Source organism: Podarcis gaigeae (assembly GCF_964106915.1).
Source record: "Podarcis gaigeae genome assembly, chromosome: 1".
Lineage (NCBI taxonomy): Eukaryota > Metazoa > Chordata > Lepidosauria > Squamata > Lacertidae > Podarcis > Podarcis gaigeae.
In genome coordinates this window covers 135,016,858-135,038,669 of record NC_139678.1, presented here as the reverse complement: position 1 = coordinate 135,038,669, position 21,812 = coordinate 135,016,858, and the positions used below count along the sequence as shown (strand labels likewise).

At 40.4% G+C, this 21,812-nt stretch overlaps 1 protein-coding gene across 1 annotated transcript in view; it reads right to left on the bottom strand.

The window, feature by feature from the left end:
• The window catches only part of ABCA12 (ATP binding cassette subfamily A member 12), a 121,278-nt gene that overhangs the window by 59,314 nt on the left and 40,152 nt on the right, over positions 1 to 21,812 (bottom strand). Inside the window, exons 11-23 of the mRNA XM_083702351.1 lie at positions 20,997 to 21,112; positions 20,073 to 20,179; positions 18,907 to 19,160; positions 18,679 to 18,791; positions 17,291 to 17,415; positions 16,058 to 16,231; positions 12,178 to 12,342; positions 10,207 to 10,408; positions 8,617 to 8,756; positions 8,176 to 8,295; positions 2,763 to 2,853; positions 1,738 to 1,917; positions 76 to 391 (exon numbers count right to left, since the gene is read on the bottom strand). Coding sequence (XP_083558477.1) covers positions 76 to 391; positions 1,738 to 1,917; positions 2,763 to 2,853; positions 8,176 to 8,295; positions 8,617 to 8,756; positions 10,207 to 10,408; positions 12,178 to 12,342; positions 16,058 to 16,231; positions 17,291 to 17,415; positions 18,679 to 18,791; positions 18,907 to 19,160; positions 20,073 to 20,179; positions 20,997 to 21,112 — 2,103 coding nt within the window. The remainder of the gene's footprint in view (positions 1 to 75; positions 392 to 1,737; positions 1,918 to 2,762; positions 2,854 to 8,175; positions 8,296 to 8,616; positions 8,757 to 10,206; positions 10,409 to 12,177; positions 12,343 to 16,057; positions 16,232 to 17,290; positions 17,416 to 18,678; positions 18,792 to 18,906; positions 19,161 to 20,072; positions 20,180 to 20,996; positions 21,113 to 21,812) is intronic.

The window sequence follows — 21,812 nt, the reverse complement described above, 5'->3', positions numbered from 1 at the left end:
CAGAGAGCATACTGCTGTAAACGCTCTACCATTTATTAAACACTCTGCTTATTGAGGTTTAGTCAGCAGACTTACATGTCTTTGTTGTAGCAGGGGTAGGGGGTAGCCTGAACTTGTACTGCGATTTCTTCTGCCGTTTTCCCAGTCTGCAATTCAATGATTGCTCTGTCAATGCTATCCTGGATGTAGATAAATGCTCGGCTGTAGATCTGACTTTGCGAGGCTGAGTTATGTGGACCCACCGTCCAGATTTTCTCTCGTATTCTTCTGGTTGTTTGGGAAATCTTGCTGCTCATTCGGATGGTGTAGTTGACTAGCGGTGGAAAGGAAAGGTTGCCAGGAATTTCTGTCTCCTCCCTCTTTCTGTCTGAGAATGGCTTGAAAATGATACCTTTTAAAGAGAAAGAGAGAGAAATGCATTTCACTGCAGCAGGGCTAAGGGGGGTTCGTGTCAGTAGGTTTCTTACTGGGGTGGGGGGCCATCAGCAAGTTGACCCTTGACACTAGCCTTGAACTCTGGGATTCAAACTCAGAGGCCTATAGACAGGGATCAGAAGTTGTGTCTGTTGTTTAACCAATCCTGTTAAATATGTTTCTCAGTTCCTTATCACCTTGTTTCTATATGTGCTACAAGACAAAAGAAAGAACTCCAACTGAAGAGAGAGAAAATGTTTTGTCATATAGAAAATTGATAATGGAATTTGGAGATTACATTTAATGAAAGAATTGATGCAACAGATTTGAGTAGTCATAAGTAATTCTTGTAGCTCGATAGTTTCATTTCATTTGTTATGGTAATAATGATCCCTCAATACTCAACACAACATTATTCAACACAACATAAATTGTTCTGGCATGATCTTATCAGTATGTAATACTGATATTCTGTCTCTTTTTATCTGGTAAATGCCACTAATGTATCAGATGCTATATTGATTCTGCAGTTCTTAATTGACAATGCAAACTTCTTTTGTTTTGTGTGTTCAACTTCAACTAATAGCTAAGAAATAAAAAGCAGTTACTGCAAACTTAAAAAATCGCTCTAGTCTAGGGAAAGGTGGGTGACTTGGCAGAAGAGGCTTCCCCTGGGTTTGATGCTCAAAAGAACCTGCCAAAAACAGGTTGAATACAATTGCCTGGCCTTCTCACTGTTCTAGCTGTGTACACCCTTTATTTTGCTTGTGATCTCAAGCATGCTTTAATAAAATGAACAGGCATTAATATAATGTCTAGTGCTATGATTCTCAATTTGCAAAGCAGAGTATCTTAAGGATGTTAAGTTAGTATACAATAAAAACACAGGTATATCATCAGATTTGGGGACAGCTGAATTGAGAATTGATATGGCACTGCTGCCCATGTGCCCATTGGAGGGAAAAGGTGGGAAGAGAATTAAACTAAAAATTGAAGTGAGCTATACATCCGATTCACACCTGGCCACTGCAGTCCCTGCTGATTCTCGCAACAGACCTTGCTTACAGATAAACTCACTGCATTATATGCACTTTCTTCCTAGGCTGCTTGTTTGTTTTAAAAGTTATTCCTGAATGATGCTGGAACACATGCAACTGGGGATCAGCTTTGATTTGTCAAGTAATGTATTTCAAAACACCGATGTAACAGACCAGAATGAATCATCTCAGCCCAAAGATCCACATTTTAACACCTCATCTTGAATTTTGGTTGAAAACTATTTCATTTCAGTAAAGAAATCCAAATTCAGATGACAATACTCACTTGCAAGAAGTTCATTCTTCAAAAAGAAATCTTTTGCCACCATTTCCAGCTCCTCTACAGTCTTGAATGGACGGATACGATCAAACAACACACATGAGGAGATATTTACTGAAAGTCCTGCTAAGACGCTAAGCTGGTTTATGATGTCAGCATTATTCTGTAGTTCCCAACGTATATCATCTGGGGGTGGGGTGGGGAAATGAAGCAAGAGAACCATAATCAGTGGTGGACTTTGAGCTCTCAAATTTCAGCAGCGCCCTGTGTGAGACAACCCCCCCCCCCCCCAGCCTCTCAAATGTATTCTACAGCATTGTTTTGGCAAGCCCTGCAGGATGGTATCCAGGATGACCACACCAGTTGCACCAACCTAAAACCACCTCTGCCATAATCTAGTCTCCTGTGGAAGACACAAGAAAACCTAAAAATTAGCAGAAGTTACTTTTGGTAGTTTCTGTTCACAGATTCATAAAGCTGAAAAAGATCTAATGATTGCCTCGTTCTCTCTGAAAGGGGTAAACTTGTATCTGGCCTAGACCACTTAGATGAGGGCTGAATGACCAAATACTCTTCCATACAAAAAGCAAATCCCTTCACAAATAAAACCACACATTAGGGTTCTTCCCATTTTGGGTGTCTCCAGACAGTTAATATTGTGTGGAAGTGAAGGGATTCAAGTGCATACCAGAACTTTAGATTTGCATGATTAAAGTGGGTTACAGGGCTCTGTTACCCCTGAGCAACAATCCCACTTCACACAAGAACCTGATGTTTTGCAGTTTGGGAGCAACAGGGAAGCATGGGGTGTTCTGTCCACCCCACAAAATGTAGTCCCTTTTAGTGGGTACTGTGTCAACTAGTATGAGGCCCAAAAATAGGTGTCTCCACAGGGTACTTGCAAGTAATACACACTTATGTTTGCCTATAGAAATCAGCGGCAACCACCCACTTATGTGATACAAGTAAAGGTGTATAATCAGGAACATCTCTAGTACTGTTAGCATGCATGGCTGTGTGCAACAACTTACCCAGCTCATCAATTTGGTTTAGAAGGTCATCAGCATCTAGTTTCACCATGAGTTTGATGAACACTTGCACAAAGGGATTATGCAGTGCATTCTACGAAATAATGGAATGAGAGCTTGGTTAAACAAAGTATATTCAACCACTTTTCAAAATTAAAACCACAGTTGTCAAAAGGAGGAAATGAGTCCCCTGTGAACAAGGTATGGTCAGTTCCCCAGAGAAGACACAAGCTTTTCCTCTTTCAGTGGCTGGCTTCTTGTGTCATGTAGGCCAGGCCCAGGAAGTGAACAGCAAGCTTTCCATTTGTAGAAGTAAAAGGGCTGGACTGGAACCAAGCCATGGAACACACCAGGATTAGCACAATTTTGCCATGATAATTATATACCAAGGCTGAGCATGTAGTGGGTTTTAGCAAACTGTTCCCCAATATCCAAAGATGACTGTCAAACCCAAAACTCCCTATATCTACATTTCTGGCATGCCCTTCCCTTCGCTCCTATGAATCTGCCCATCCCAAAACTATGCATCCAGTTTCTGTATGTCATGTAACTGTTGCTAACTCAGTTTAAAGGAAGGGAGGAATACTTCTGAACTCATGTGCCTCACATTGTCTGAATGATGGCCTGTTTTTGTTAATCAAAGTTCTCCAGGTGAGCTTATCAGTCTTCCAGTTTCATTCAAAACAATATAGAGGAGGGTGAGGTAATCCATATGGGAGAAAAGAGTCACAGTGGAAGAAATATGTAACGCTACAGCTCAATCCTCTTTTTTTTAATCTGTTTTTTAAATTGTAAATCGAAACTTGGTCTGAGTACTAAGCAAATTTGGCCTCAGAGTAATGGCAAAAATTATCCTTCTGCAAGAGAGCAGTTTTATTAATAGCTAGGGATGTCTGAGAGTTTTGCTATGGGCAGATGCAGATATGGGATATTCTGGGATGGAATTCCTTGAAGTGAATGCAACCCACAGTCACACTGGCATCTATTTTATTTTTTTCAGTACGCAGGTTTGACATAATTAATGTAATTTTTTTACATGTCACTTCACCTGATGTTCCACAATGCTCTTATCATGAAGCTCAATAAATGTTTAGAACCCTGTGGGGAGATGGCTAATTCATGGGCCATTACCTGCTTTATTTACTTTGAAAGAGAATTAACAGGAAAGTGGGGCTGATGGAGGCACTGCCAAGGTATAAGAAAGTCACCGATGTACACTTTTCTTTTTTTATTTCTGAAGTGTTGTTTGTTGCCTAAGGCAGCCCATATGCACTAAGACTGCAAACCTGAGAAGTAAATCCCATTTAATTCAAAACAAAAAAAATTCCTTCCAGTAGCACCTTAAAGACCAACTAAGTCAGTTCTTGGTATGAGCTTTCGTGTGCATGCACACTTCTTCAGATACCCAGATACTAGCGTATGCAGCTCATACGCTAGTTGGTAAACAACGGGAAAAATGAAATTTGACCTTGTACCATCCAGATAAACACTGCAAAGAACTGAACAATGGAAGATAGTAATTAACTCTCCCAGCACACCAGGTCTGGAACAACAATGTATATGAAGGACTACGCACGTGAAATGGATTACTTATTTACAAGACGTAACGGAGGTGCTGGTTGTAAGGTGAAAAAAGTGGCCAGCTGGAAGAATGGTTTAACGGCAAGTGAAGGATGTGAACTGGACTCAAAATAAGAAATGATGTGGCAATGTGAGGAAATGATGATCATGATCATAAGTTTGGTATCTGAAGAAGTGTGCATGCACACGAAAGCTCATACCAAGAACTGACTTAGTTGGTCTTTAAGGTGCTACTGGAAAGAATTTTTTTTTGTTTTGACTATGGCAGACCAACACGGCTACCTATCTGTAACTGGACCCATTTAATTCAGTGAGGCTTACTCTCAGGTAAATAGAGTTAGGGATTCAGCCTTGATCTGCTTCATATTGTGAATTTTAGAAGTCAATGGAATGCAAAAATGTTTTTTTCATATGTAAATAAGTGATCTCTCTTATTACCTGTGGTTTTATATTTCTTCCTCTGTTAAAGTCCTAGCCTCTTTGTCAAAGTGGGGAGAACCATCTGGATTTTTGACCACTATAAAAGTGCCCTTAAAAGTAAACTTCAGTTAGGTTTCTGGCTACATCACGAACTCAATAGCAGTAGCTCCTCGCTGCCCTCCACAGGCAAAGGGGAGGTTCAGGCAAAAAACCTGGCAATGTTCCCCAGTGGGGTCTGGGGAACTCCCTGCATCCCACTGCGCCGCTCAAGCCCATGTCTGCCAACTTGAAAGGCAGAGCGGGTGCGACCTGGGAGTGTGTCCTTGCCATGGAGGAGCCTCCGTCTCCGGCATGATTTGCAGTTGGTTCCTCCACAGTTTGGTTAATTGGCATTAATCAAGAGACGCTCCTGGACCAACATATGCTAATGGGCTGCAATCAGTCAGCTGCTGAAAGGACTGTGCTTGGCTCTTTGAAGGTGTCTGAATGTTTTCTTTGAAGCTCAAGAATCCTTATAACAGCCAGGAAAGGAAGGAGGAGGACAAGGTGCTTGGTGCTTTCTTATGGTTCTCAAATGATCTCATTTATTCCTCCCCCCCCCCCCCCACATAATGAAAAGGATGTGTGTAGCTACTGGTATGTTATTCTGTTTGTTACTTCAGAAAAGAGGGGGAGGCTTTTGATTTATTGTCAACAAGGAATTTAACAAGGGTTTACTAAGCCCTCCCCCCTCGACTGAGGCTGAATGGACTTTATTTAAAATTATTCCTGAACTGCTGTTGGAGGAATGCAGTAGGGAGAGAATGAAATGCTGCTAAACAGATCTGGCAAAGAGATTGAATTTGAGAAACTGTGTGCCAAGGAAGAACTCCAGAGCAGAATTTTAATGGCAGAGTTTGGATATGCATTCCGTAAGTTATTTATGGCTGCAGCTCATACGCTAGTTGGTAAACAACGGGAAAAATGAAATTTGACCTTGTACCATCCAGATAAACACTGCAAAGAACTGAACAATGGAAGATAGTAATTAACTCTCCCAGCACACCAGGTCTGGAACAACAATGTATATGAAGGACTACACACGTGAAATGGATTACTTATTTACAAGACGTAACAGAGGTGCTGGTTGGAAGGTGAAAAAAGCGGCCAGCTGGAAGAATGGTTTAACGGCAAGTGAAGGATGTTAACTGGACTCAAAATAAGAAATGATGTGGCAATGTGAGGAAATGATGATCATGATCATAAGTTTGGAACAGGAGTGGAATACCTGATTTTAAGAAATTGAATTAAATTAATTTGGTTTGATTTGTAATAATTTGGAAAATTAATAAAAGTAATTTGGAAAAAAAGGAAATTTAAATGAAAGTTCCTTTACTTTTTTCCCCTTGAAATTTTCTTGACTTGTAACTCAACTGCCTACCTCTGTTAACTGAGTGAGGGAAGTAATATAGGATGGCAAGTCAAGGCAGTGAAAGAGGCTACACTCTTAACCTCACTTACCAGAAGGTAAGCCCCACTAAATTCAGTATGACTAACTTCTAAGTAGGCATGGTTAGGTTTGCATTCATAGATGGTTTTGTAATGGTCCATTAGCCAGTTCACTAACATTGTCTTTAAGGTGGCACAAGGATATTTGTTGTTTATCAAACTTTGAAAGGGAACATGCAGGAAAGACAATGGATTTGTAGATATAGCATAGCACAGCAGCATAGAGCATGACAGATTGAAAACAAAACCACAGCACACAGTGGAGCAGATAGTACTGTATCAGGCATAAGCGGAAGGGCAGCAGAACAAAACCAGCTCACTTTATAGCACTTTATGAGCGCTACTAATTTTGTTTATCCCTATTTATAGCCTTGATATGCATGTTTCATATGAAGCTTTCAAATGGGCTTACTTGAGAGAAAAACAAGCCACCATTAAGACATCATGAGATGCATGAATTTTTCTAGCATCCAGATTTTATTTCCATGTTACAAAAAATAAAATACCCCTAAGGTTTCCCTCAAGCCTTGCTATACTGACTGTGTTATACTGAATTTGACTGCTTACATGAGTTAATAAGTTCCTGTGTTATAGCTAGCTCTGTCAGATACATTGTCTTGAATTTCACATGCTACCATGAGTTAATAAAGACATCATTTGACAGAAGACAGCTGCAACTTCATAGTAAAAAGAAAATGATTGTTGCCATAGGACTCAGCGCCAGAGGGCAGTTTTAGCACTGATTTATGAAGAAGGTCTGAATTTTGTAGCTTGAATTCAAATATTTCAACTCATTATGCTACAGAGCCATTTTGATCCTCCTGACTCAAACAGGTTTTCTTAGATAATAGAGCAGGTACCAGCCTGTCAGCACACAGGTATCTCTACAATTTAGGGAAAGGCTCAAAGATATTAATGTAATCATGAAAAAAAGTATTTTAAACTTTTCAGACCGCATACTTTCCCATAAAACAGAGTTGCTCCAAGGGGGCAATACAAGACCTCAAAACAATCACACATTGTAACAATGATATAACTTTTTTAAAAAACTAAGCAACTTAATTAAAATACCATAAAGATACAGACAGGTGAATTTGCACTTAAAAATTAGACAGGGAACTAGCTCTGTCATCCGTTTGATCAGTTAACCTTCCCTTGCAAAAGGCCCAAAAGCTATGCCTACCTTCCTCATTAGAAAACCCCATGTGAAGGGCCAGATGGTCCAAAGTACCGCAGCCTCAGCACCACTGCAGAGAAAGCGCCACCAACTCTGGCCCCCAAGCAGAGAGAGAGCAAGCTCTCCCTACCCCCAAATTGCAAGAAGGTACATGTGACAGTTAATAGGAAGTATGCAACTATAGTTGAGCCAAAATAACTTTGGCATTTTGTTGAGAAATTAGCAGTGGTTGGCCCATAAAGCCTGAGTTTGGGGGAGAGAACTTTAGATAGCCAGATGACAGGAGATGGAGACTCCATTGTGAAATCATTATGATGTCTCTGGTTTCTTGCTTCTGATTAAAACCTTTCACACACCCACTCATTCACTTGCTGCAAGGCCCTTTCCCCATTCATGATACATGTGAAAATGGTTGCAATGCTGACAGCAAGGCTGACGCATCATTCATCACGGACAGAAGTCTGGCACATGAAAGTTTTTCAGGCCTGAGCATGTAGGCAATGCTCCCCTTTCTATGAGAGAATGAAACACTTCTCATCTTCCACACATTTTAGAGTAAGCAGCAGCAGAGGGGACCTTATTTTATGAATCAGGGAGCTCCGAGGTGAGGTCAACTTTGCTGGAATCCTATGCTATGAGATGTTAAGCATAATTATTAATCCAGATGTACAAATCAACTAGCACAAAAACCATATCAAGACAAAATCAACACTTGATCAGTCACGGAGATAGGGAGTAAACGTTTCATACCTTTGCTATTGGAATAGTTTCCTTTAACATATTCAGTGAGCTCATCAGCAATGGTGAATTGTCCAGCCACTCCTGGGATTTTTGTGTTAATTCAGCCATCAGTTTCAGTGTTGCATTAGACTAAGAGAATTTAGGTGAGAGAACAGAAAATATATGGGCAAAGAAAAATGCATATCTAGTCAATCAAGTGAATTACAGTGCTTTGATGCCTTGGTTTGCTCCCTGATTATGAGAGCAGTCTCACACTGGTTAATAGTAATTTCTTGCTATTTTTACAAAACTTCTTCCCAACTAAGTCACATATTCTGAAGGCAAATTAACATTAGGAATTCCATATGTTCCCAAGTCACTGGAGAAGCAACCTCCTAATTGGTATCTACTGCAAGTACCAAGTGTTTTCTAATCACCAAGAACTATTGATTTTATTGAGCGTGGTGTTACCTTCTCCATGATTGCTCTTGTTTCAGGGGTGTCTGGTGTATACAGAATCCTCCCAAACAGCATGGGCTTTAAGAAAGTCCAAATTAAAGCCCCTGTAGGTGTTTTCACCAAGTCCAAAAAGATTGATGTGCAGAACGATGCTAGAAAAAGACAGAGTCGGTGTGAGAATTAGCACATATAACACAGATGCACAGTCTGGATGCAGATATTGATGCTTGCCAGATGAGAGCAGATGCTTGAAGAATCCCTTGAAAGCCCTGTCTTCACATCCTGATGTGATGCCTTTTGACAAAGCTAATCCTCCCCAAAGATCTCCCATAGCTGAACTCAGCTAACAAGGTTCTTATTGTTCTAGCAAAAACCTCTTCTGTTTAAGGTTAAATGGAGCTTTTGGAGCTCAGAGGAGCGAGTGTCAGTACAGATGGAAAAACAACTCCTCAAAATAAAAGCAGTGACCTTTCTGAATACTAAAGCCAAACTCATTGGGGACTTTAGATTTGGCAATGTATTAAAGCCACTTCAACTGCTGTCTGCCTTGCTTCACTTTTCAGATAGAAACTTTTCTTGCACCAAGAAAATGCAAACCTTGCATTTCTTTGTAAAGTGTCTGCTGAAAGCTCAGCAATTCCAGCAGCAAAGTCAGTTTTCCATTTTTGAAATAGGTCACCATAACTACATACAAACATGTATTGCAGAATTTGATCTCATTGAGACCGGAGCGCCCTTATGAACATATGGTGCTGCCATACTGAGTCCATTCTGACTCGTATTGTCATTGGACCAATGGTCTGACTGGCACCAGGTCTCAAGATTAGGTCTTTCCTGCCACCTGAAATCCTTTATAACTGGATTGAATCTGGTCCTTATGCAAAATACACCCTTGGCCACTCTGCCATCCCCTCTTGTGATCATCCTCCTACTCAGCTGATATAAAAGCACAGAATCCTGCTCATATAAGTGCTTTTCTAACTCTAGAAATATGACTTTTAATTACCCTTACTAATAAGCCATGAAGTTAGAATGAAAGCTGATCTTTAAGGTCCCAGATTTCTATTCTACCTGGTGAGACAGGTGGGAGGACAAAAGAAAGCTATTCTTGGACCAGTTCCTATGCAACTTCAATAGTGTTCACAATAGAGTATCTTATTGGATTATGATTGTATGTGTGTTTAGATTTCATTGACCTCTAACTAATTTATAAGGGAATAAGGTTGATCAATGGTTGAAAGAGTGAAAGGGGAAAAGTCTAAAATATTTAGGACATCTTTATTTGCCTGTTTCCTCATATCAAGAAATGTAAATGGCATAAATATGCACATAAACATGACCATGATCTTGCAGAGGTTCATGGGATTTTGATAAGCAGGCTATTAGTGGACTTTTAAAAAACATATTGGACAATTCTGAAGAAATAAACAAATGCAGTTTTGCACATTCCTAATTGTGCTTATGTTCTCCTGAAAGCAATGAGTTGAAATCTTAATTCCCAATTAAGACTTGTTACAACTTGCTCCCACCCAATAATTTTGTTGGGTTGTACCCAGTAGGTTTTACAAGAGGCTTCAGTTACCAATAGTATTAACAACTCACTGGTGTTCTGTGGGATGCCATATTTATTCATAATATGTTGTATTTGCTCATCTTGTACAGAAGAATGGTGAACATTCTGCTCTTCAAAATCTGGAAGCAGAGACTCAAAGAACAAAGGAGTGATTTCCTCATTGCAGAGAGCTTTCGAAATGATTTTAAATGTCCCTCTGTTCATTGTTAAGTTGCTTGCCTGAGACAATGCCTGTGGAAGCAAACAGAAGGCATGTTGATGGACAGAATAAATTTTGGCAAATGAGATAATGGTAACATTCAAATTTATATATGGCATAACATTTATGTGGCAACATATAACATTGGCAGCCAAAATGGGACTAGGATGGTTAGTGTTGTGTCTGGGTGTTATGCAGAGCCGACCCAAGACTTTTTGGCACCTGAGATGAACCACAAAGTGGTACCAATATCCTGCTACCCCACCAGGGAACAAGGAGTGAGTGGACAGGAGAAATTGTCCACCACATTTCTTGGGACTGCATCTATTTCTTTTTTCCTACAGTAGTTGTAATTTGTTGCAGGAAGTAGGCAGCTGCTGTGATGGCAGCTGTCCACCATTCTGTATCTACCACAGTGCCCTGGACATGACATCATTCCAGGACATTGTGAGAGTGAAATGGCAGTCAAAATTTTTAAAAATGGCCTTCCTTTGGGGATGGGCAGGAAAAAGAAAAATTTCAGAATTTTATAGGAAAAGAAATTTCTACTTTTCATTAAGAAGGTGGCTCACAATAAAACATCATTTAGAATTCATTAAAATATAGAGCAAATCAGTGGAAACCATGTTAAGTTGGTGGAAATAGCCAGTGAAAGCCTGGCAGAATAGCTAAGTTTTGATCAGCCCTGAAAGCAAAGCACAGTTGGCACCTGCTCTATCTCACAGGGGAGATGGGGTCACAACAGAAAAGCCCCCCTCCTAGTCAGTCACAAGATGGATATCAGTACTGCCCTCAGATGTCTTCTAAAAGTCAGGTAGTTGTCTATTTCCTTGACATCTGGTGGGAGGGCGTTCCACAGGACGGGCGTCACTACCGAGAAGGCCCTCTGCTTGGTTCCCTGTAACATCACTTCTTGCAGGGGGACCCACCAGAAGGCCCTCGGTGCTGGACCTCAGTGTCTGGGCTGAATGATGGGGGTGCAGACGCTCCTTCAGGTCTACTGGGCTGAGGCCGTTTAGGGCTTTCAAGGTCAGCACCAACACTTTGAACTGTTCTCGGAAACGTACTGGCAGCCAATGTAGGGCTTTCAAGACCAGTGTTATATGGTCTTGGCAGCCGCTCCCAGTCACCAGTCTAGCTGCCACATTCTGGTGGCAGAATGGTTATGTATTTAAATACATAAATGGTTATGTATTTTTATTTGATTCATGTTAAAGCCAGTTCCAAAAAAAATATTACTGCCGGTGGGGGGGGGGATCTATTTTAAATAACAACAACAGTAAAATCTTGCACATACTTTAGTGCTAAATACAGTGCAGAAAGACCTGATATACAACTGGCCACCTTCATTATGGCTCCTCCTGTCCTACCTGGAATTCTTCCCCCAAAATAGACCATAAAACAACAAAAAGAGTTTTGTGGCACCTTAAAGACCAGTAAATTTATTATGGCATACGCTTTTGTGGACTACAGTAACTGCACCCGATGCATAAAACGGGTTCAGGGTAAAACACTGTTATGCATCTAAAGAAGTATTCTGTAGCAGAAATCAAACCTTACGCTGTTATAAATCCATTTGTCTTTAAGGTGCCACAAGGCTATTGTTTCGGCTGCAGCAAACTAACATGGTTTCCCTTTCTGGAAAACATATGATTTGCTATTTATACACATAATATTTTTTTTTGATCTTTAGTTATGTTTGCTAACATTCCTGGAAACTCTACCAGTAACTAGTTTTCACAACAGTATTTATTATTTAGAAGGATTTTTTGTTTTTTGCCTATTGAAAAAGAAAACCAACCTTGGACAGTGGTACATTTCTTGACTGACGTAGTTTTTTAAGTGAATGAATTGCATCTAAGAGTGGACGGACGTCTGATGCAACCTGTTCCTTGATGTGATCCAAATCCTTGAGAAGAGCTAGCACTTTATCCAAAGAAGTTTGAAGTTCCCTTGGGAAAAGCACCTAGAATAGCAAAGAAAAAGGAACATCATAACCAAAACTAAGCATGTGAGGTACAAAATCAAAACAGAGAACTTTTAGATCCTAATGATCCCAATAGGAGCATTGAGCACATGCTTTTAAACCTCTCCTGCTGAAATAAATAGAACTTAAAACTGCTTAAATTTGGCTGAATTGCGATTGTATTCATTAGTGAAAAAAATTGCTTTGAATGCATTATAAACATGCAACACCTGATGGCGCCAGAGAACAAATAAATTTTCCATGTGATTTTTACATAGCGTTTTTTTCTTTTGTTATAACTGTTTAATTTCTGACTTATTTTTTCCTGTGTGTGGATCCACCCCAAATATGTTAGCATTTCCTAGGTCTGTAAAATAATCAACACTGGCTCAGTGTTGAACTTGTATAATTCAGTACGAAGGAAAGTATTCAAAGCAGGCATGATTTGCCAAGATCCTGCCCCAAACATCTTTTCATTCTTTATGGATAAAGCATATTGATTGAACAACATATACCTGCAAGTAAAACACAGTTCCTACAGTGCTACATTGCTGAGGAAACCCACACCAGCCCTGCTTGGTACCTTTTCACCATGCATGGACCACCGAATAGATTATCAACACTGGCAAGGAGAAGATGAGGAAGAAGACACCAAAGTCCAGATACAGCATGCAATTTGTTCTGCTGCATTTGAAAATCACTTTATTTATTTTCGTTAGTTATGGGATGGTGGAGGGGGGCAATAAGGCAAGCCTGCTCTTCAGATCTTTGTGGGATTACAGTAAAAGCATCTAGAGGGCTGGTTAAGTATGTTAAACTGAACATGCATAGAAAATTTCCTGCAATGAGAAACCCTGATAAGACAATCAAACAGGTTCCATCAAATACTCTTCAAAACCCTCTTCAGCGCTTAACAGAAAGATCTGAAGAGCAGCCTACACATCTGGGGACATGGGAAGTGGGGCGTGGGAGCCTGCCCCTGCTTCCACTTTCTGCAAGTTCAGGCAAATGACTGAACATGGCTGTTTTATCGTTTAGATTTTGCCTAGAATGGCTTTTAGGCAACTTAAGACAAAAGACAGGGAGTGGCCTTTTTTATTATCCCAGTTGAAAAGAAGTTTTTTAAAAATCAGAATTTTTTTTAGGTTTAAGTGAGGCAGTGCAATTTTGAAGATGTATTGCTCAAATGTGTTTTTGTAAAACAAGAGAGAAGGGGAAAGTTGCTGCATGCTACGAGCTTTGGACAGTGAAATACATTTTTCAAAGCCATATTTGCTGTAGGCTGCTGTGGTTTTTAACCTACCCCAACTGCGACTTATTGTTCCTATTAATAATTTCAAGGCCATTTAAGTCTTGCAAGATGACCATTTGCACTTTTCTGCAGAATATAATAGCATACACAATAGGGGGAGAGTCAAAATAACAGGAGCCTCTTGCCAGAAACCTGATCTTCTCCCCGTCATCCTAAATGCTGTCTCTTTGCTACTCCAAAATAAACCACTGGTATAACTTGAAAAAGAAAGTGTGGGTGCTTGCATTGGCGTAGCCCTGCGCCCTATGTGCATCTTGTGGCTACAAGCACAGCAAGGCTCTGAGACATCAGGTGCCATCCTCTGTCTCCACCAGGCAAAGCTAAGATCTCTCTCCTCACCTGCCATTAGATCCCAGGATGTGAGCCTTCGGCAACCTGGTAACCTCTCATCACATTAGATAGATAGATGATAGATAGATAGATAGATAGATAGATAGATAGATAGATAGATAGATATAGATAGATAGATAGATAGATAGATAGATAGATAGATGATAGATAGATAGATAGATAGATGATAGATAGATTTATTGTCATTGTCCGTATATACACAGTATACACAACAACGAAAATCAAACACCCAAGACCGGATTCACATACACATTCGCACGTATCTCCAACACTCTCATCCTATTCAGACATAATCTATTAGAACATAACATAATCCAGAATATAACATAACCTATTAGAAGCATAGCATAACCTAAAACCTATCTCATTCCTTACTACTCACTGCTTGCTATTTCTTACAACTGGCCCTGCAATCAGAGCTCTTGGATAGAAACTATTCATTATTGCAGTGATAGAGAAAAACTGGCTTTGGCTTCTGGTTCGGAGCTCTTATTGGCATATAAAAATGTCCCTTTTGGAGTGCAGTCAATATACATGTGGAACAAAATGGATACGGAATTTTTGATAGGCCTGAGATTTCGCAGGTCTGACTAGGGAAGCAGGGAGCAAAGGAAAGAGTGGTTTATTGGGCCAAGGAAGAGGGGAAGAGGGAATATTATACAATTGCTAAACATAGTTTAGAAATTACATTTTCAAGTAGGTAATAACTCTTGAGTGCTTCAATGCAATTTGGAGTTGGACTCGGGTTAATCATTGCTTTATTAAATTCTACAAAATCATCTGTTAAAAAAATATTCTTCAATGGGCTACATTTTAAAATATATTGTTATGAGTGCTAGACCAGTTTGCAAGGTGGGAGGAAGTATGGAGACCCTTCTAATACCTGGATTCAATTGCTGGAATAGTCAGGCCAGCCTGGGTGATGGGCCATTAAGAGAACAAAAGGAAAGAGGATTCTATGCTAGATAGCAAATGGGTGGAGCTCCTCCACCCTTTCTTTGAGGGTGGAGTTTTGAGGGCAGAATTTGCTATGATGTGACCTAGAGGACAAAGCTGCAACTGAACAGGCAGGGAGAAAGCCACGGCTTATTTCTGCTTGAATCCAAGGCTGCGGCTATGCGAGGAATAAGCGCCTTTTGGGGTGCTAAGACTGTGAAGCCCTCTATCATAGGCTCAGGTTGTATATATCTGTAAAGAAACTATATATCCTAAAGACACCACAATCTCCACTGTGCCTCTTTTTCAAAAGGGAACCCAAACCTTGGCTAAGCGCCTGGAACCTCGCACTGCCCAGAGATTGGGGTGGACTGTGACAATATACAACATGGCAGCACAGCAACAGATTAGTATTCGTAATAGCAATATTAAAGATTTGTGCAATGCAAAATTAGAAGATAGGTTCCTTTAGGGTATTGTTTGAGGTTATCGTGCACAGGTGTGACCCCGTAAAGAACTGAATGCAGAAGGAAGATGGGACAATGGCTTGGTTGTATTTGTCTTCCTTTACCCTTTGCACTGCTAGATATTTTCACTGGTAGGTGAACTAGGCTCAGGAAAAGCTTGTCCTGAACCTCATCACAGCTACAACCATGATTATTTTTATAATGGTGGGAGAGCCCAGGCTCACATCATTCCTGAAGCAATCATTAATGAGAGGGAATTAAGCTTGGAGTCATCTGTCAGCAGCACACCATGACCCAGGAAAATTGTCTGCGGAAGCGGACAAACGCTGGCTCCCTCGGCCTATAAAGTGAGATGAACGCTGCAACTCCAGAGACATTTGTGACTGGACTTAATTGTCAGCGGTCCCTTTACCTTTACCTTATGCCAACAAAGGCTATGGCCATTTAAAGACTACATCATTTTATGAGTATCCATTGCTCACAGACATGACACCATTGCTGCACATGGGCACACAAACCAGGTTGATTGATTTCCTGAACTTCTTTCCTATTATGTTCAAAGCAACAAAAGAAGCAGAAGATTTGTACTGATCCAAACAAGCTTGGAAAATTATAGGAGATATTTTTAAGATTCAAACGCAACACAAACCTTGTACATGAAACTGTAGACATCCAGGTAATGCAGTAGTGTGACCCCTAAAACGTAAGACTTGTGGACCCTTTCTGTGAGTGGCAGGTTGCAGAATTGCTTTGCTACGACTCCCAGCTCAGCACCAGCTGCATTAGTATCACAGGACTCCAGCTCGAGTATCCAGAAAATCAGCTGTATTGGCACAGAGGAAAAGCAAGTTTGTAAATAGTGAGCTCTCTCTAACGAGGATGAATTAAGCATCTCTCTTTTTCGGCCCTCACCAGTGCCATCTAGCAGAGAAGAGGATGGAGCAACCTACAATTCTTCACACAACAAATTGGGAGTTTCCTTAACCTCTTGAATGCAAGAACACAAGTTAAAAGATTCAGGATCTTTGGACTATTAATATTCATGACTTGTTTTGCATCTTAAGCCCACGAAAGTGTTGCTGAAGGACTCCTGCATTGATTCCTGCATTGCAGGGGGATGGACTAGATGACCCCGAGGTCCTTTCCGACTCTACAGTTGTAGGATTCTATGACTCTAGCCGATGTGACTGAATCCATCACAACTCTCTGTCCAGCAATGCTCAGGGCTGGAGACAAATATTAGTTTTTGACTTGAAAGTGTTTTGGGAGAGGTTTTGTTTCCTGGGGTGTACGTACATATTTATTTTGCCCCAATGTCAAACAGGTTTACACATTTTTAACAACTCAAAAAGCTGCCCAACCTGATTAACAGAGGCAAAAGAGAGCAGTTGTATATACGCCACGAGCGGTTTTTGTTGCCCAAACTCCTAAAGGATAGGATAGGCTTTTATTAAATGGAGAAACAGGAGGGGGCCACCTTGCTTTCTACTGGCAGTTGTGAATAACGCACATGTTCTGTCATGCTCTTAACAAGCCTTTCCCTCAGCAACCACCTTTAAATTAGTAGCAGCTAGCATCTGAAGAACTTTTTATATATATCTCAGCATCATATTTTCTCCCGCTGGAGAGGCTGTCACACTATTAAGTCCACCCAGAATCTGTAACAAGATGCACTATAAGCTAAACTGTTGACAAAGAATTATGAAGGAACATACATTATGAATGGGCAGATCAGTAAGAAACATGAGCTACTGGCTGATGTGGCTCATGTAACCACATCCCATAATGCATAAGTACACACGAGCTGCACGCAAGTGTTACCACTTATCCCCCGCATGTGGAAAGCCAGCTAAGAAGACAGCATCAGTCATAATAAACTTGCCTGTGTTCTGTTTTCTGGAAGAGGGATTTCCATCAAAGCATTGATACTTTCTGTCGACATTCCTACCACATTTCTGAGATCATTTTTGAGGAGGTCAACGTTTCTGAAAAGGTCTATTAGCATGTCTTTAAAACATCAGAAAACAAAACGAAATGAAATATTTCAGTCTTCAGGAAACATTGCTTATGCAGAGCACTGAAAGTAGCTTCAGGGAGATGTGGGGAAAACGCCTCAAGAGTGTCACCATGTGGTACATTTAAATGCAAAGGTATCATTCCCATTTTCTATTATTTTGTATTGCTGTGCCCAGAGAGATCTGAGGCCGTATCATTTCAAGGCCATTCAGTATTCAAATAGCTCCTCTTTTCTTTTTTATGTATTTAAACATTTCCCATACATATTGAAATAATAAACCTAAAATAACACTGTCTTAATAAAGCATAGCCCCTGATAAAAATCAATACAGTAATCTGCTACATTTTGTCCAAATCATCTGTTTCAAAAGTCTAACAATAAACCCCAATTGCCCATAAATGTGTTTCTAATTTCACTTCCTTCTCTGAATCATATCAAATGAGTTTATTTTACCATCAGCAATGTATTCCATTTGCTTCTTTACCAATCCTCACTAGATGAAACACCACTTTTCTATTTAAACGCTATTTCAGTCCTAGCTGATTCCAATAAGTTAATCTCTAATGCTATATTTTCCTTCCTTACTTCATTTTGTCCCTGGATGGTATGGCTTATATTATTAGAACGAGCAAGTAAATGAGACCCTAAAGGTATGGCTGATGTTATTAGTCCATAATAGTATTGGATAGCCACTCAGGCAACACTATTACAGAAATGAATAAAATTAGCTGTGTCATCAGGGGCTCATTCACCTATCCATCCTCCAACATGATAATATATCCATCACTTGCCATGAATGCCCTTCTGTTGTCTACAAAGGACAAACAGAGACTAAATGGACACAAATTTGATATAAAATCTGCACCTTTCAGAAACTAATGGGGGAGCATTTAATTCTCCAAGATGCTCTGTTGCTGATCTGAATGTCACCATCATCCCAGAAGCCAGGCTCCAGGAGGAAATTTATGAGTAAGTTTGATTCTGTTTGTTCAGGACTGAACAGAGACCAAGGTTCTTATCCCACTAAAGACAATAAATCAGCATAGCAAAGATAGGAAGGTCATATTATCACCAATTACAGCTTTTGTAACTAGTCACTGTGCCTTTGTTGAATATAATTAAGTTTTATACAAATATGTATAAATTCTAAGCCTTGTCCACAATTTCACAATGAAAATGGTTTGATCCATACTGACAACTAAATTTAATAAGCAATTCATTCTAAGAAACAAACAAGTGAATGTAAAACTTACCTTGCTTCCTGGAGTGTATTGTATTCTGAGTGATGTTCATTATAGACTCCAAACATGCCATATACTGTGGGATATCACGGATATATTTAAGTTGAGGCACATTTTCTTGTAACCTTAAGAAAACACCAAATACTTTGTTACTTCAAACTAATATACACTGCTATAGATAATGCACTGCAATATACACTGCTAATATTCTGCTACAAATTACCTTGAAGAAGGCCTTACCTGTTTATTTGCTGCTGGAGTTTCTCGGGATCCCCTATGATTATGTCTCGAAATTCTCTAGACACCCTGCTATGGTTCATAAAATTGGTCACAATCCGATCACTTAGTTCTATACCACGAAGAAGCTTCTTATGGAACTCACTTTGATCACACAACTCTGCAAAGCCAACACCAGGGAGTTGGCAAGTTTGCTGCAATGACCGGATGCTCTCGGGGTCACAAAGGAGGGATGTCAAGTTTTGGAGGTGAGTTAGCTTCAAATACAATCAAGAGAGAAAAATTATTCAGAAATGAGTGGTTTAAAAACAAAAACCAATGAGGAAAATCTGGCCAACTTGGTGAAGAAACAATGTTTCACTGGTGAGGTGACGATGGCAGTGCAAGTTACATGCATTTGTGAGTGGATGTGACAGAGGCCCAATAGGTGCTTTTCCCTAGTTTTGGAATAGGAATCTGGAGCAGAGAAGCCAAGGGAGAGGCGATGAACCCTTATCCACCTGCCGCTTTGTTGCTCTAAACCGCCACTGCCAAAACCACTTCCCACCTTCCCAAGTTTGGCTTTAAGAGTAGGGGACCTCAGACCTGGGGAGGGAGTCAAATGTACCCCTCCAGCCTCTGTACTGATCCTCCAGAACTGTCCTCATGCTGCGCCCCTTCACCAACTACACCTCCACTCCACAGACAACATGGCTCATAAGCCCTGCTTTGCACCCTCCTTGAGGGGTTTTCGTTTTTGTTGTGTTGCCTTGCCTATGTCCTTGAACCCAGATAATAATGCCCCTTGCGTGTCTGAAGGAGGATAACGAGGGCTCTGTGGGGGTGTAGAAACAAAGGTAAAATTTACATTTGCTGCTCCATCCCCTTTTGCCTCGGACAGGGGGTCCTTCAAAGGGAGCTGGAAAAGTTTCTCCATTTGCATTTTATAGGTATGTTTACAATGGGGGAAAGAGAGATTTGGAAAAGAGAAGCAGCAGTTGAGGAAATGGTGAGATGCCTTCCTGCTCCATTTCTGTGCCAGGTTTCCCCTCTCAAAGCTGCTTTTCTCTAGGGAATGTAGTCTTCTGGTTTTTAATACACTTGCGCGTTGGGCGGACCTAGGCCTTAATAACAGTTCTTACAAGCACACACAATCATACTGTACCAGCCAACATCATAAGCCTACTTACTCTTAGCATCAGGATCTCTGGAACTGATAAATCTTTCTTGTTGGTATCACGGGGAGTGAGAATAACCCTTTTCAGCTGTGCTATGCCTGGAGGAAGGGCAGCATTTCCTGTACAAAAAAAAACCCAAACAATTACTTGTTTGTCTATTTATTTCAAGCATTCTTAGTACTTTTTTTGCCCTAGAGGCTACCAAGATGACTATGAAGATGCAAATATCATCATCATCATCTTCTCCACCACCATTTCCCTGCATGTACCAATGCAGGTAGGGGAGGATGAAATTGAGCAGCCACCCCCAAAATCAAGACTGCAGCTTTTGCAGCTCCTCTTGGTAAAAACAAAAATGGAAATCCCATCACTCCCCTCCCTCCCTCTCTGCACATATACATAAATGCATACATGAATGAACATACATTGAGTTCATCTTATGGATAACAGCCAGTCCAAGGATGCTTACACACCATACATTTAAAGCACATTCCTTCCCCCCAAAGAATCCTGGGAACTGTAGCTTATTAAAGGTACTGGGAATTCTAGTTCTATGGGGGTAAACTACAGTCTCCAGAATCCTTACAGAGGATAATCAGCTTTGAATGTATGGTGTGTACACAGCCAGCCAGGGCACATTCATACATAAAAGTGTTCAGCCATCCATAAAGGGAAGTTAAGTACCTAATTAGTTCTGGAGGTCTGTTCTTAACCTGAAACTGTTCTTAACCTGAAGCACCACTTTAGCTAATGGGGCCTCTTGCTGCTGCTGTGCCGCCGGAGCACAATTTCTGTTCTCATCCTGAAGCAAAGTTCTTAACCCGAGGTACTATTTCTGGGTTAGCGGAGTGTGTAACCTGAAGCGTATGTAACCTGAAGTGTATGTAACCCGAGGTATCACTGTAAATTGTATGCCACTATCAACATATACATTACCTGAAAATTCACTTTCCAGCCTTTCAGAGACATTCAATACACAAATCAAGTATGATCTGAAGATATTATTGGGGGACATGTGTAAGAAGACATTTTCAAATTCCGAAAACAGAAACCTAGAACAACACAAAAAAAAAACAAGAAAGGAATGCTCCGACTTCTTAAGTATGCCGCAGCAAACATTACATAATGGTGTGAAATAGAAATCCTTTAAAAAAATGAATCTGTAGCCCACTTATATTTGATTCAGTGAGACCAAATTAGCTTAAGCCAGACAGCTCAGCTGAATTTTACATGAGGATGGTAAATTTTTTAAACAACACTGCACACAGTAGCTTTCCTAGTTTCCAAATGAGATAGCAGAGTTCAGCTTTCTTGAGTAACACAAATTTAGAGATACACCATCTGGGATAGTAGCCATAATTAAACAGATTTCTCTGTATGACACTTCACTTATTACGTTACTTACAGTCTGTCTAAACTTCATAGATTTAAGAAATCTCACCAGCTTCAGTAAGATCCTCCCTGGCCCTTCCAAGTGTAAGTCTTAGGCTAGGAGGCTGGGAGCAGGAGACAGGCTAACTAAAAACCCATTGATCCAATCCAAATGCAATCCAAAGCAAGTTTGCTCATGTATAAGCCTCATTCAATTCAATAGGACTTTCCCTCTTGTAAGTGTGTTTAGGATTGCAGCTTTAAGTAAACACTCAGGGCACCAGGCAACAATTCTAAACTTGCTTACTGAGAAGGAAGTCCCACAGTAAAAAAACAACAGTCAAACTTGTGTCTTAATATGCAAGCTTAAGATTGGGCTGC